At 35.3% G+C, this 14412-nt stretch overlaps 2 protein-coding genes across 2 annotated transcripts; one reads left to right on the top strand and one right to left on the bottom strand.

Moving 5' to 3' along the window:
• Positions 1–228: 228 nt before the first annotated feature.
• LOC122295497 lies at positions 229–2581 on the bottom strand. The gene is made up of 5 exons (XM_043104532.1): positions 2102–2581; positions 1938–2006; positions 1760–1842; positions 1408–1610; positions 229–546 (listed from the first exon to the last, which is right to left on the bottom strand). Exons 1-5 carry the CDS (start codon positions 2302–2304, stop codon positions 448–450), a joined length of 657 nt encoding a protein of 218 aa, XP_042960466.1. The 5' UTR covers positions 2305–2581; the 3' UTR covers positions 229–447.
• Positions 2582–12095: 9514 nt separating this feature from the next.
• Positions 12096–14017, top strand: LOC122297432 (RING-H2 finger protein ATL54-like). The gene is made up of 2 exons (XM_043107479.1): positions 12096–13323; positions 13519–14017. The coding sequence occupies exons 1-2, from the start codon at positions 12285–12287 to the stop codon at positions 13527–13529; spliced, it is 1050 nt and encodes a 349-aa protein (XP_042963413.1). The 5' UTR covers positions 12096–12284; the 3' UTR covers positions 13530–14017.
• The last annotated feature ends 395 nt before the right edge of the window (positions 14018–14412 follow it).

Below are 14412 nucleotides of genomic sequence, written 5' to 3'. Positions count from 1 at the left end.
GTAAAATAAAAAAAAAAAAAAAAGTTGTGAAGTCATAGGTTGATGAGAATTGATTTATCATATGTAAAACCTGCTAAGATATTATTATTTTTTATTTTAAAGTAGATCTAATATATTATATGAAATCAAACTAGCTTACGAGCTTATTTTTATCTAATCTTTTTTAAGTTATAACACTTCTCAACTTACCCACTATGCCTATCTAGAAAAGATGAAAAGTCCATCAAGTAATGGTTAAATCTTTGTACTTTATTTATGTATTATGACTGGAAATTCAACATCTTTAACAATGATAAAGACTTGAATACTGAATACAAGAATTTCTAACTTAGTTGCAGCTAAAATTAGAGAGATAATGATGAAGATGATGAAGCATCTCATTTCAATAATATTTTGTGTTCAACAAATTATATGTCAAGGTCACCACCAGCTCTGTAATGGTACTTTCTAGTTTTGCTTTGGACCATTTGCTTCTTTAGGCATCGCTTTCGCTTTATCAGTGTCTGGTTCAATGAATGAGTCCACCTTCTCTTCCACTTCCTGAACCTGCAAATGGTACATCACTCAAACTGTTACTATCCAGAAATGTTTTGGTTGCTTCCTCATCTTTATGATTGTTGGATTAAGAATATCAGTTTTTTTAAAATTTAAATATGATTCTAAAATCTATAGCGAGATGAACAATACTAGATACAATCATGAATTGTGTAAACGTCATTATCCTTTTTTAAAGAGTAAGGTCCATTTCTTTTTTTATGTGCGTTACATATTTATTCATTTTTTCAAAAGGAGTACGTATCCTATAACTGCAAATATAATTTTCTCAATTAGTGATTTCTCTATAATCTTTTTATACAAACACATTTCGCTATCTATCTATATCTCCAATTGTCTAAAATCCTCATCCCTCTACTGTATGTTAATTCATGACTATCTGCTAAACTCCAAAACCACATAGCAGCCATAAATTAAGGAAGCCATCGATCATGTCAGTAGTCCCAATAAGCAGACAAGCAATCTCATTAATTAGAAAACGAAGTTGGAATTCTTATTGGTGCAACGTGAAAGAAGGGATCACCAAGCAAGTGGGACTAATATTTAATATTCCCCTATGCTGCAAACCATGAGACTATCGGGATAAGGACCCTTTAAGATTCGTTTTCTAATGGAATCCCCTGTAAAGTGTAATTCTAGGGGATGCATGTGATGTGAGTCGCGACTAATCCCCCAGAAAAAGCAACAGTCTTTTTTCTCTGAAATCAGAAGCAAAGCTGTTTTCTTTTCCTTTTTTTCTCACTTCCTTTTACATGAATGGCGAAACTTTTGCTGGATTCTATCATCTGAGAGTAATGGGATAAGATGTGCAATTACAACTGGCTCAAGAAAAGTAGTGGGTTAGGTAAAAACCTTGTCGATTAGTTCATCTACACGATGGGCGTCCTCGGCTGTTTCCTTGGCTAAGTTTTCAATAAAAGTTACAGCATCTTTAAGTTTGCCGCCGGCCGGGATGTCATCGGCAATGTCTTCTGCAACTTTCTCCACTTGCTCAGCCACATTTTCTGCGGCTTCTGCCACATCTTCTGCTATCTGCATCGCCGAGTCAATTTGCTCTGGACATTCATGAATCGAAGCATGGCATTAACACCACTCCCATTAATTGGCAATGGCAATGAAAATGGCAGGTTCATAGAGATGCAGAACTAAATTTATTGTGCTTTATTATTGGTAAAATGGACAAGAACAGCTTTGAGTTCCTTACTTTTAAATTGCATGAACGGTCCAAATTTGATCCCCAGAAATGGAAGAATCACAGTCGCAGCCATCCCAACGATCCAGATTTTCCTGGTGGATATTGCCATAAACGTTTTGTCAGAAAGAACCGGAAACCAAACAGTTCAGAGAAGAAGATATGACTTATTGACACTCCGAAGTCTTACCATGAATCAGGAGAAGGATCAGAAGGAACCATGGGTCCTGGTTGTGAACTGCTATCAACAGCCATGTCCCTACATGATAAGATTCATAAAGAACATAAGCTGACAATCATTTGTACAACATAATGATCATCCAGAAGATTTTGGGTTAAAGTCGAGATTATTACCCCAGCTTTGTAGTGCTAGCAATTAGATCCCCCAGGCCGATGCTGAGAAACTGAAAACTCCGGCCGTTTCCAAGAAAACAGCTTCTGATATCGCGCTTTGAAGTAATCAGAACACGACTAGGATTACGAAATGAAACAGGGGATCTGCGAGAAGTTCCAACGGGAATACCAGAACAAAGAAAACCTGATCTTAAAGCCGACATAACCTACTTTCTGGGACTTTACAGTTTCTGCAAGAGCCAAACTGATCTAAGTTTATCTGAAAATAACAGAAAATTTTCGAGCAAGATGGAGACTTTGCAAGGGGCTAGAATTTGAGGCAGATAAAGAGCGTGATTGGCAGAGAAAAGTGTTGGGGAAAATATGATTTTGCAGGAACAGTGGAGACAAATATATAATGGTTTCTCAAGACACGCTTTGTTTGCGGATTAGTCGTCGGGTCAAGTGTTTGAAATTTCTACAACACCCAAGGTCAATTGGTTAATCCCCGTTTTCTTCACGTTACTTGATGATTTTTGTCCATAACATATTCAGACATTAGGTGGAAGTTTCTTAATTTCCTCGCAGAGAATCAGTAAAATAATAAGACGATCTAACAGTCCCCCCCGGGTTGCAGAGAATTAGTAAAACCTTAAACGTGCTCTTATCCACCGACCTTCCTAGAAAGTCCATTACCTTTCTGAATTTTTTTTTCTTTTTGGCCAACTTGCACCTGCACTTTCGCAGGCAGATTCCCTTCCATGATTATTCCATTTTAGTTTTGGAACAAAATATTATGCAAGTTATATATATATATATATATATATATATATATATATATATATTATAAATTTGAATTGAGATAAAAATAAAAGAAAAAGTTGAGAAATTATTAAAAATAATAAAATTTTAAAAAATAGAATGAAGGTTTATATTTAAAATTATTAAAAACTCTAAATTATAGAAAGACCGTTTAGATTTTAAATTACAACACCATCTATATTTAAAATTTATAAAAATATCATCCAGACATATGAAATATAAAATTTCCATTAAAACAGTTCGGAATATAACGTAATATAGAATTGGTTGAGACAGACTGAAATGGGCCGAGATTTAGAACGAAATAGAATAATGATATATAGTGTATTTGGTACTATATTGAAACAAAAGATTTGAGTCATTTTGATTGTAATGAAATGGAATTCAAAAACTATGCGTAGAACTGCATTTATAAGCTCTGTGCGACAATACAAAAGTATTCATAAATGAAAAATTATACTTGTAAGTCTTTGTATATGATACACTTGTCACACTGTTAACACGATTAAGATATGAATACAAGAGATTTTCATTTTAAACTCTTTTTACAAACTAAATGTAAGAAATACTCTCAGCCTATCTCATCTCATATTATCTCATCATTATAATATTTTTAAATTTATACATAAAATATAATAAATAATTCAACTTTTTCAAATCTCAAAATAATAATAATAATAATATTAAAAAATATTAATATTCTAATAATATTTTATTCAACTTTTAACTTTTATTTAAAATCATCTAATTTGGTCTCGCTATCAAAAGAACCTCTAAATCTTATTACCTATCGGCCTCTCTATCATTTTCCTAAGAAAACGACTAAGAAAATAAAATAACTTAAAAAGGAAAGCTAGTTATAATTATTTTCACAATTATTATAACTATTTTCACAATTATTATACTTATCGGCCTCTCTTTATTTTCACAATTATTTTTAATTCATCTTATCTCATTTAATCATTATAATTTTTTTAAATTTCAATACAAAATAAAATAAACAATTCAACATTTTTAAATTCTAAAACAAAAATAATATTAAAAAATATATTCTAACAGTATTTTATTCAATTTTTAACTTTTAACTTTCATCTTATCTCTTCTGTGAAAAAAATGAGGATGTCTTCATAAACACACTGATACCCAAAAAAGGCCCTATATACCCTTTTTTTCTCTTTAATTCTTTGCATATAATATAATTTAAGTTTTACCACTTATCATTCTTACATATTATACAGTACTATACTTATTTTTATTTATTTTTATTTTATTCTTCTTAAACTAATTGAGTTCTTCTATTTATCAATATCTTATATCTACCATATATTTAGTAAGAGAAAAAAAAAATTATGTGTGATATATATGCAATGTAAACTTTTTCTAATTTTTATGGCTTACTGGGATCCACAACTAGCTTGCTTGCCCATTTTACCACCTCCTTCCTCGGATAAAGGTACTTTGTTTCAGAACCGTATGGGGGCGCAAAGAAACGATCCTTTCAAGTTACATGCATGCATGTCATTTTCCTCGTGACATGGTGTTGGGAATGGACCGAACAAACAAAGGCTAAGTTGAAGTAAATAATAGCGGAAGCAACAAAAAACAAACCACAAGCACACAAAGAACACCAAGATTTAAGTGGTTCAGCTCAATGTGAGCTTACGTCCACTGTCGGGGTCGGTTTTAACAAATTTCACTATGAACAAAGATGGAGTACAAGAGTATTGATCACAAAAAATCCTTAATCCTAAAGCCCCAATACACTCAATGGACTCTTAGGATTGTATACAAAAGGATTCTCAAAACTCTCTCTAACTTGGCTGCTGAGCGCTCTTTAAAATGAAGAGAAAATGATGTATTTATAGGACAAGGCGCTAATCAGAACATTCGCTCGAGCGGACGTCGAGCGCACGTTAGGGTTGCATTCTCGCTCGAGCGGACAGTCGAGCGGAGGTCGAGCGGAACTCTCTGGATGAATTCGCTCGAGCGGACAGTCGAGCGGAAGTCGAGCGGAACTCTCTGGATGAGTTCGCTCGAGCGGACTGTCGAGCGGAGGTTGAGCGGAACTCTCTGTATGAGTTCGCTCGAGCGGACTGTCAAGCGGAGGTCGAGCGGAACCTTAGCTTGAGCCAGGATCGAGCCACAGTCAAGCTAGGGTCAAGCAACAGTCAAGCCAAGCCCCAAACAATACATTTTCAGCAGGAAATCAAGCCAAAACTCAACAAATCTCCACCTTGGCTTGAATTCCGTCAAGCCTAAACAAAAAAACATTAACCAAGAAATCGATTCCCACCAACAAATCACCAAAGGGGAATCACAAAACCCCGAACACAACGTCTATCCTTGAAGAACTCAATTTCCACCCAAAAGTCTTCAATACCATAGACAACTTGACCAAATCACAAGCTTAGTCTTAATGAAGAATCAACCTCTTCACACAAAAGGCAACGCACCACTGAACAGACTGCTTACTTGAACAACGGCTTCTGAATACACACGGAGGCTAACAACAAAAATTCTCTGCCAAAGTAAGAACACCCCAAAGTCTGCACGAGCATATCCCAAAGGTGACTAAACTGTCTCCTCTATCTACCAGATGAAACTGTAGACTTGCTCTCACTGTACGCCAATGCCAAAATCAAAATCATACTTAATTTCGATAGCATGATCTAGAGTACCACCTGCACTCTGTTGTGAAGCTCTCCCAGCAACTCCACCTTCTTGCTATAACCATGCTCTCCTTTCTTGTGGAAACAACAACTGAAAAACAAATTGTAAAGAAGAGAAGGTTCACCCAATAGCAAGTTGTGTTGACCGCTTCACCCAAATCTGTAGACAAGCCTGGCAAATCCAAAAGCATACTACAGGCTCTCACACAAGAGTCCGTCCCATTCCATTCAACTACTCCATTTCTGTGGAGTGGACCCAACTGTATGGTATGAACAACGCTCTACCTTCTTGTCTGTAGATCACTAGCCTTCACAAATGCTTGAACACATCAAACACATCCCAAAACAAGGATAAACAAATCCAGACTCTTCTTCAAATGGTCATCAACAAATATGAGTACAAACAGGGCACCACATCACACTAGATGTACCCCAAGAAATCATAAAGACATAAACTCCAGCAAACCTGATTCAGCACTGCTTTACAAGAATACAATGCAAACAAACAAATCAAGCTTTTCTGTCTTCTGATTACACAAAGCAAAAAAATTTGCCTACTCATAAATGACCATACTCATTCATCCATATGGCACAATCACATGTGCCATAAATGAGTAATACCTGAATCTGGAACATCTGAAGATGCTCCACCAATCACTGTACTGCCCTGAAGAAAATAAAGACCATCTGTCTTCTTCCCTGTCATTACCACCGAAGAGCCCTTGTAGACTCGAATGACTCCACCTCCAGCTGAATACTGGTAACCAAAGGAGTCAAGAATGCCCAAAGATATAAGATTTTTCTTCAAAGATGGAATATGCCGAACGTTAGACAAGGTTCTAACGATTCCATCATACATCTTAATCTCAACTGAACCAATCCCAACAATATCACAAGCCATATCATTTCCAACCAAAACGGAGTTACCGTTGATTGATTCATAGGTAGTGAACCAATCTATCCTGGAACACATATGGAATGTACAAACTGAATCCATGACCCACTTGTTACCAAAGTGACCACTAGAGCCGCTGACTGCTAGGACAATATCAGAATTGTTAGACTGTTCAACGCTAACAACATTGGAGGAACTTTTACTTTCCTCCTTCAATCTGGGACACTCATTCTTGTAATGACCAAATCTATGACAGTAGTGACATTTAACATTTTTCTTGTTAAATTTAGAGCTACTATTGGAACTACTCCCACCATAATCTGAACCTCTTCCATTAGATCTACCACCAGAGGAATATTTCACAAACAAACCATTGGCTTGATTGTTCGTGCTTTGTACACACAATTTTGTTCTCAACTCCTTAGAGTTCAAAGCAGATTTTACATCTACCAAGGAGATGGTATCTCTACCATACAACATTGAGCTCACAAAACTTTCAAATGATACCGGCAACGAACACAACAAAATTAATGCTTGATTCTCATCATCAAGCTTAATATTAATATTCCTTAGATCCATAATAGTTTTATTAAATTCATCTAGATGATCGGAAATAGGAGTACCTTCCCTCATCTTGAGAGTGTATAGTCGCTGCTTCAAATACAAACGGTTGGTGAGCGACTTTTTCATATACAAGCTCTTAAGCCTGGACCAAAGACCGGAAGCGGTCTCCTCATCAGCAACCTCCCTCAAAACTCCATCTGATAGTGACAACAAAATGGCACTATGTGCCTTCTCATCTTCTTCTCTTGACGATGCAGGAGAATCCTCGGATACCTTCCCCTCCAAAGCTTTCGACAAGCCTTGTTGTCGTAACAAAGCATTCATCTTGATGCGCCATAAGCTAAAGCTGTTTTGACCGTCGAATTTCTCCACTTCAAACTTTGCCATAGCCATTCCTCAAGATTTCAAAGAGCTTAACGCTCTGATACCAGTTTGTTGGGAATGGACCGAACAAACAAAGGCTAAGTTGAAGTAAATAATAGCAGAAGCAACAAAAAACAAACCACAAGCACACAAAGAACACCAAGATTTAAGTGGTTCAGCTCAATGTGAGCTTACGTCCACTGTCGGGGTCGGTTTTAACAAATTTCACTATGAACAAAGATGGAGTACAAGAGTATTGATCACAAAAAATCCTTAATCCTAAAGCCCCAATACACTCAATGGACTCTTAGGATTGTATACAAAATGATTCTCAAAACTCTCTCTAACTTGGCTGCTGAGGGCTCTTTAAAATGAAGAGAAAATGATGTATTTATAGGACAAGGCGCTAATCAGAACATTCGCTCGAGCGGACGTCGAGCGCACGTTAGGGTTGCATTCTCGCTCGAGCGGACAGTCGAGCGGAGGTCGAGCGGAACTCTCTGGATGAATTCGCTCGAGCGGACAGTCGAGCGGAAGTCGAGCGGAACTCTCTGGATGAGTTCGCTCGAGCGGACTGTCGAGCGGAGGTCGAGCGGAACTCTCTGTATGAGTTCGCTCGAGCGGACTGTCGAGCGGAGGTCGAGCGGAACCTTAGCTTGAACCACGGTCGAGCCACAGTCAAGCCAGGGTCAAGCAACAGTCAAGCCAAGCCCCAAACAATACATTTTCAGCAGGAAATCAAGCCAAAACTCAACACATGGCATTTACGTTAAAATCTATACATCCCACAAGACGCGCATTTAAAAATACATTGGATTTCAATGTACGTCATGGATAATATTGGCGATGGAACACCTTTGATCATTTCCTCGAAGACTTTAATTGAATGATGCTTGTACAAGTTGAACATCATGACCAGATCATCTATAGATAATAGACTTTAAGTGTATTTAAAAAAAAAAAATTAATATTTTTTGTTTGATAAGCAATTAATAAATAGTACCAATCATGCTCTTGTGGACTGTGATCTGAACCCTGCACAAATTAAGGTCTAGCTGCAGCTGAAGCGTCTCAGGCTTAGTTTGCCAAGGTTTTTTAATGCACGCTTTTCACAATCACAAGCAACTTTCGTTCTGAAATGATGGGGATATATGAAGAAAAATGAACCGACCGACCAATATGCCATATCTTTATGACTTTTGGCTGCCACTCGGGGACATGCTCATCCAATTCACATATTCAATGGCTTAAACGTGTACAACTGTGCTAATTAATTGGTTGAAACTGTCAACCAAGGAATCAGAGAAATATGTACTGGATGGGGGAACTGACAATAATGCTTCTATACATATGGGCCCCGAGTTGATGTAAACCAGCCTGAATCTCTGCCCCTTTGCTTTTGCTTCTATTGGGCTTTGGTCTTGATTCATGATAATAAACGCATTGAACCCTAAACGCATGCAATTGATGGGAGAAGGGAAAAACAAAAAAACAAGAGATATAATCGTGCAAAAACCATGCGTTTTTTGAAAGAGAGATATTTTAGATATAAATAGTTTTTATAAAAGTAAATTTATAAACTAATATGACTTGACGTAGCGAGTCCAATTATAAAATTTTTTTATTGTAAAATAGATCTAATGTATTATATGAATGAAGATAAACACATCAGTTTGAGAGTTTATTTTTGTAGAATCTGTGTCTATAGCCTTTCATTTTCTGAAAACTAGAAGTAAAGTTTTGGAATGATTTTGTTAAACTAAAAATCGTATTTTTTGTTAAATAATTATATAATAAATAGAACCTTTAAAAAGGTATCATGATTATGTATTAATGTTTGAAATTTGATTGAAAATGATCTTGATCTTTTCTTTTATTGCACTTTTTATTTTCATATGTTAGTGAAGATAAATCTCACAAACTCCATTAATTAATCTTCTGATCCCTTGAGTACTGGAGAGACTAGGACCAAAAGATCATAAAATGAGGTAAAAGCACTTTTACTTGCTCAAAGTTTTGATAATGTTTATGAATTTGTTGGTTATAAAAACTAAAACCAAAAGCGATATATGTGTGTGAGTGTGTGTGTGTGTTAGAAAAACAAACAGATTTTATTGATGTATGGGAAGGTATATATATAGACTGTTAACCGGCCAACATCATGCATATATAGGATCAGAAGATGACATGATGCATGGATGACTAAAAGCAAAACTCCCTAAGTATTAATATTGCTTCTAAAAACACATATTAGAATACATATGTTAATACATTATGTTGCTTGATTACACACTGTGATCAATTTATAGGGCTTTGTGGTTCTAATTCGGATCGACAATACAAGAAAAATGACTTTTTGCATCACTTAAATTGGATGTGAAAAACACAAAATGATTACTAAAATTTTTTCTGCAACCATTTTATATTTTTTGCATCTAATTTAGGTGACGTAAAAAGTTAAGTTATTTTTTCTATAGTGATTTGCTTAATCTGTTGTGTTTAAGAAAAATCGTATAATGTTGATATAAAAGTGTACTTATTAAGAGTCAACAATTACCCAGAAATTATTGATCGATTCTATATTTATGGTCCCAATTACTTGTAATGTTCATTTATCTAATCTCTTGTTGAAAGAGGGTCGAAAGATTTTTATGTTTTCGACGAATTGATAGTGATAGTTAGCCTAAGTCTCAGCCATATGGTCTTAAATTATTGAAGTATGAAATTATAACAACTTAATCTCTAAGTTACCCCCACAACGCACAATAAAAAGTTGGAGCTATACATTAATTACTAATTAAATCATATCAAATTAATTTCTTTAATTAGTATTATATATGTTTAGTTTGGTTGGATACGCATACACTAAATAGACTATTCAACAACCAAATGACACGGAAAAACACGCATATATAAGAAAAGTATTGTTACATAAAAGTAAATTCGTAAACTGATATAGCTTTATGTGATCGATCCGTTAGATCGATTTATTAATTATTTTATGATAAAAGTAACTCTACAATATGATATACTACATCAAATTACTTCATTTTGGGAGTTTAGTACCTTTATATAATTTATTTATAGCTAAAATATTACTCATATCCAAAACACATGATCACGAATGGCTATATATTCTCATGAAATGTGATTAGTTGCGATGGAGTTTCACAAATGACAAGCTTATATTATATAAATTGCTTGCTGATGGAACAACTAATTATAATTTAGTCGTAAACGGAGCGCATGCACCGACTGTAGGATAAATGCAGTCATCATGATTAGGACTTGCAACCAAAGTAGTCATTAAAATAACGAAAACAATAGGATATATATACGCGTAATGTAAAGCAGAAGAATTGAAGGGAAAGGGCAAGGTAAAGGTACCGAAGAAGCGTGAAGAAAATTATAAAATATAGTAGAGGTAAAAGATCAAAGTATAAGTAGAAGAAGAAAAGAAAGAGATTGGGTTAAGAAAATCACGCACATATACTTGTAAATAATAAAAAGTGGGGTCTTAATTTTGAGAAATAAGACCCCACTTGTTTGGTGAAATGCCACGCGACCTGCTGTCTTGTTTGTTTTTGCAGAGATGAGATAAGATGAGTTAAGATGAAAGTTAAAAGCTGAATAAAATATTATTAGAATATATTTTCTTAATAATATTTTTATTTTGAGATTTGAAAGAATTAAATTGTTTATTTTATTTTGTGTGAAAATTTAAAAAAATTATAATGATTAGAAGAGATAAAATGAAATAAGTTGGAAAAACAAACAAGACGCACTCGAGTATTAAAAAATATTTGAGTTCTATTAATACAAGTACCTTTATTCAAAGATGAGTCGAATTCAAATTTAGATCATACAATTAATTTATGAATTCATTTAGTTTCATCTATATATTTTTCTAAATAAACTTGAACTTATAAATAGATAATGATAACTTTACAATTATTTTAATTAACAACTCTATATGAAATGGAAGGTAATTTTATAATATTAAAATTTATTTTTAATGGATTGATATGATTTCATTGGTTGTTAATTAAAAATGACTAAATGTAAAAGAATTGTAGGTATATAATTACTCCTTATAAATTATTGGATTAATTTATTAATTTCTTAGGTGATATAAGTTTCTTTACTTGAAATTTATTCATCTCATATGGCCCATATTTCATCTCATATTGAAAATTGGTTATGTTTGGTGGTTGACCGGTAGTTCAATATATATGGTATAATGATCAATGATCATGATAGGCATGCATGGACACTCCAAATTATATTTTAAAAAAGAAAAACTTTTAATTATTTTCAATTTCAACTAATCATATAAAAATTAAGTAAAAATTGGCATTTGCCAATGCCAGTGCTAGCTCTAAGTATGCCTTCTCCAAAGAATAAGATGGTAATTATAATCAACTGCCAAACTTGATTTGTAAACTTAGAATTAAACGACTTTTCAACCAAAAGAAAAAAGGAAATAGAAATGATGCAAATTAAGAATTATTAGGCAAAGGAATGCAATAATTGGGTTCTTGATCATCAGTTGCAAGTTGCAACGTATAGATCATAGATCATCAACATGATCCCTCCCCTACTAGACCTTTGAAAGTGATGTTTCTTTACCAGCCTTTTGCATTTGGAAAAATGAATTCTTTCATTTTTTCTTTTTGGTGGGCCGTTCGGAAAATTTTATTTGCACGAGTTAACATCTCCCTTTCAATTCGAGTTTTGTTTTTTCTTTTCGGTTTTGTTATTTTTCCTTCATTTTTTCAATTGGAATCAAAAGTTAAAACCTCCCTTCAAAGGCAAAGAGGGTACTCTAGATCGATCTCTCTGATATATGGTTGCCTCTTTTTCACCTTTATGATGCTCTTTTTTCACTTCAATGGCGAGGAAGCCAAGAAAACTCTTCCCTGCACTATCTTCAACGGACCAAAATGGAGATTGTGAACTTTATAACTGCGAACCTTTCCCAGATTACTACTACTTCCCACCACTACCTCCTCCTCCATCTCCCTCAGCTTCCCATCACTCAAAATCACTCCAACTCTCACCTTACCTCATCATCTCACTTTCCCTCTTAGCCTGCGTTCTTCTTCTTGTTAGTTACTACGTTTTCATAGCAAGGTCCTTTCCGAGTTGGTGCAGGTGGAGAAATAATGGAGCGGCGGCACCCTCCCAATCGGACGGCACAGATCAAGAGTTTCTCGACGAGACTACTGATCAGGCTGATCACCCCATCTGGTTCATCACAACTGTTGGTCTGCAACAGTCAGTTATAAGTTCGATTACTGTTTGCAAGTACAAGAAGGATGAAGGGTTGATTGAAGGGACGGAGTGTTCTGTATGTTTGAACGAGTTTCAGGAAGACGAGACGCTTAGGCTCTTGCCTAAGTGCAATCATGCCTTTCATCTTCCTTGCGTTGATACTTGGTTGAGGTCTCACACCAACTGTCCTTTGTGCCGTGCCAATATTGTGAATGAAACTGTGACTCTAGACATTGTTGGGCATCCTACGGCTTCAGCAGATCAGAATCTAAATAATTTGGATATAAACGAAGAGACCCAAATGACGAACTCGGGCAATGATGTTGAATTGCATGATTATCAGGTAAGAAATCGTGAGATGTCTGAGAACCGGGCTGGATTGACAGCAGAAGAAGGTGAAATACAACGTGTTAATGGTGAAAGTATACCAAAAGCGGGTGTGAATTGCAGTGGAAATCATGCTTTCCGGGTAGTCGATGATGCAACGGATAACTGTAAGGATCTGGAAAATGGCATACAGGTGAGAAGGTCAGTTTCAATGGGTTCTTGGCGAGCTGCAGCTAATTTTTATCGTGCTAAATCTGAAGGGAGCTCGATTATCAATCAAATTGAGGATGCTGAAAGGTCCCATCTGCATATTATACAGAAGAAAGTTGGTAAGCAGTACTCGAGCATGCATAGATTGATGGTTCACTCTTCAATTAAGCAGTGTCTGCACATAAGGCCTGTATCCATGAAAAGATCTTTTTGCAGTAGTGGGAGGATTTCGCCCTTGAAATATCACCGGCGCCTTATGACAGTTCTATCTTTCTAAAGTTTTTTTTTTTCACATATTTTTTTTCTTAATACAGCTCGAAGTTAGAAATTTGAGATTCTGGGATCGATGTCCTATATGCTCTCAACAGGCTGGGGGAAGTAAAAACGAAGCTATTAGGAAAAAGAGGCGAGTTCTTGCGAGAAGTAGTCTGCTGCGTTTAGGTGCTGCAGATTCAAATTCTGAAGATGAGAGGAAGAAGACTTTCTGTATCACAAATGTGAATGCAGAATAGAACTGATGCCTCAAGAGGTAAAAGGGTATCACTTCCGTTTGCAAGTACTCTGTAATTGTTGCTGCCATTTCGGTTTACTTCATTCTGTTTCTGCAAAGGGGTTCACCAATTGATGATTTTGGGTTTGGCGTCTTCCATTCAACGATAAAAGGTTGTCACTTCAATTTGCAAGTAGATACTTTGTCATTGATGCTATCCATCGGTTTGTTTGCTATATTTCTGCAAAGGAGTACTACAATTGATTTTGGCTTTTGGCTTATTCAATGATAAAGGATCTATGAAAATATTTTTAATTTCTGCACATACTCTTATCCTTGGATCCTCATGTGTATGCTGGGTGTATTTTTGTGGTTGGTATAAACAATTTTTTGAGTCTTTCTGCAATTCTCTTACTTTCAAGATCTCCCTTTTTTCCCATGGCAAAATATGGAATTCATTGAAACCAAGGCAATATATATTTCTAAACAAGACAAAAGTTTCTTGGCTGTCATGTTGCATGGCCAGGAGATTGATATTGCTTGGAATATAAGATAACATAAAACAGAAGCGACAAGATATAAAATCCTTTTTACTGATCTTCATAAGAAACTGATCAACCTGATGATCTTCTTGTCATTATCCCCTTTTGTTTAGGCTAAACAAAAGCCTGAAAATTCCAACAAAATCAATCAACAAAAGTGCACAATGTTGGGCTGG

The sequence above is a fragment of the Carya illinoinensis genome, chromosome 15, assembly GCF_018687715.1.
Source record: "Carya illinoinensis cultivar Pawnee chromosome 15, C.illinoinensisPawnee_v1, whole genome shotgun sequence".
NCBI lineage: Eukaryota > Viridiplantae > Streptophyta > Magnoliopsida > Fagales > Juglandaceae > Carya > Carya illinoinensis.
This window is presented reverse-complemented; position numbering and strand designations above follow the sequence as displayed.

What these genes read in the sequence shown, in the direction of transcription:
- LOC122297432 (XM_043107479.1), top strand. Translation starts at nt 12,285, where the DNA reads ATGGCGAGGAAGCCAAGAAAACTCTTCCCTGCACTATCTTCAACGGAC.
- LOC122295497 (XM_043104532.1), bottom strand. Translation starts at nt 2,304, where the DNA reads ATGTCGGCTTTAAGATCAGGTTTTCTTTGTTCTGGTATTCCCGTTGGA. An exon ending in GCTAGCACTACAAAGCTGGG is followed by an intron (nt 2,007 to 2,101) that starts GTAATAATCTCG and finishes CTTATCATGTAG; the next exon opens with GGACATGGCTGTTGATAGCA. An exon ending in ACCGTTCATGCAATTTAAAA is followed by an intron (nt 1,611 to 1,759) that starts GTAAGGAACTCA and finishes ATGAATGTCCAG; the next exon opens with AGCAAATTGACTCGGCGATG.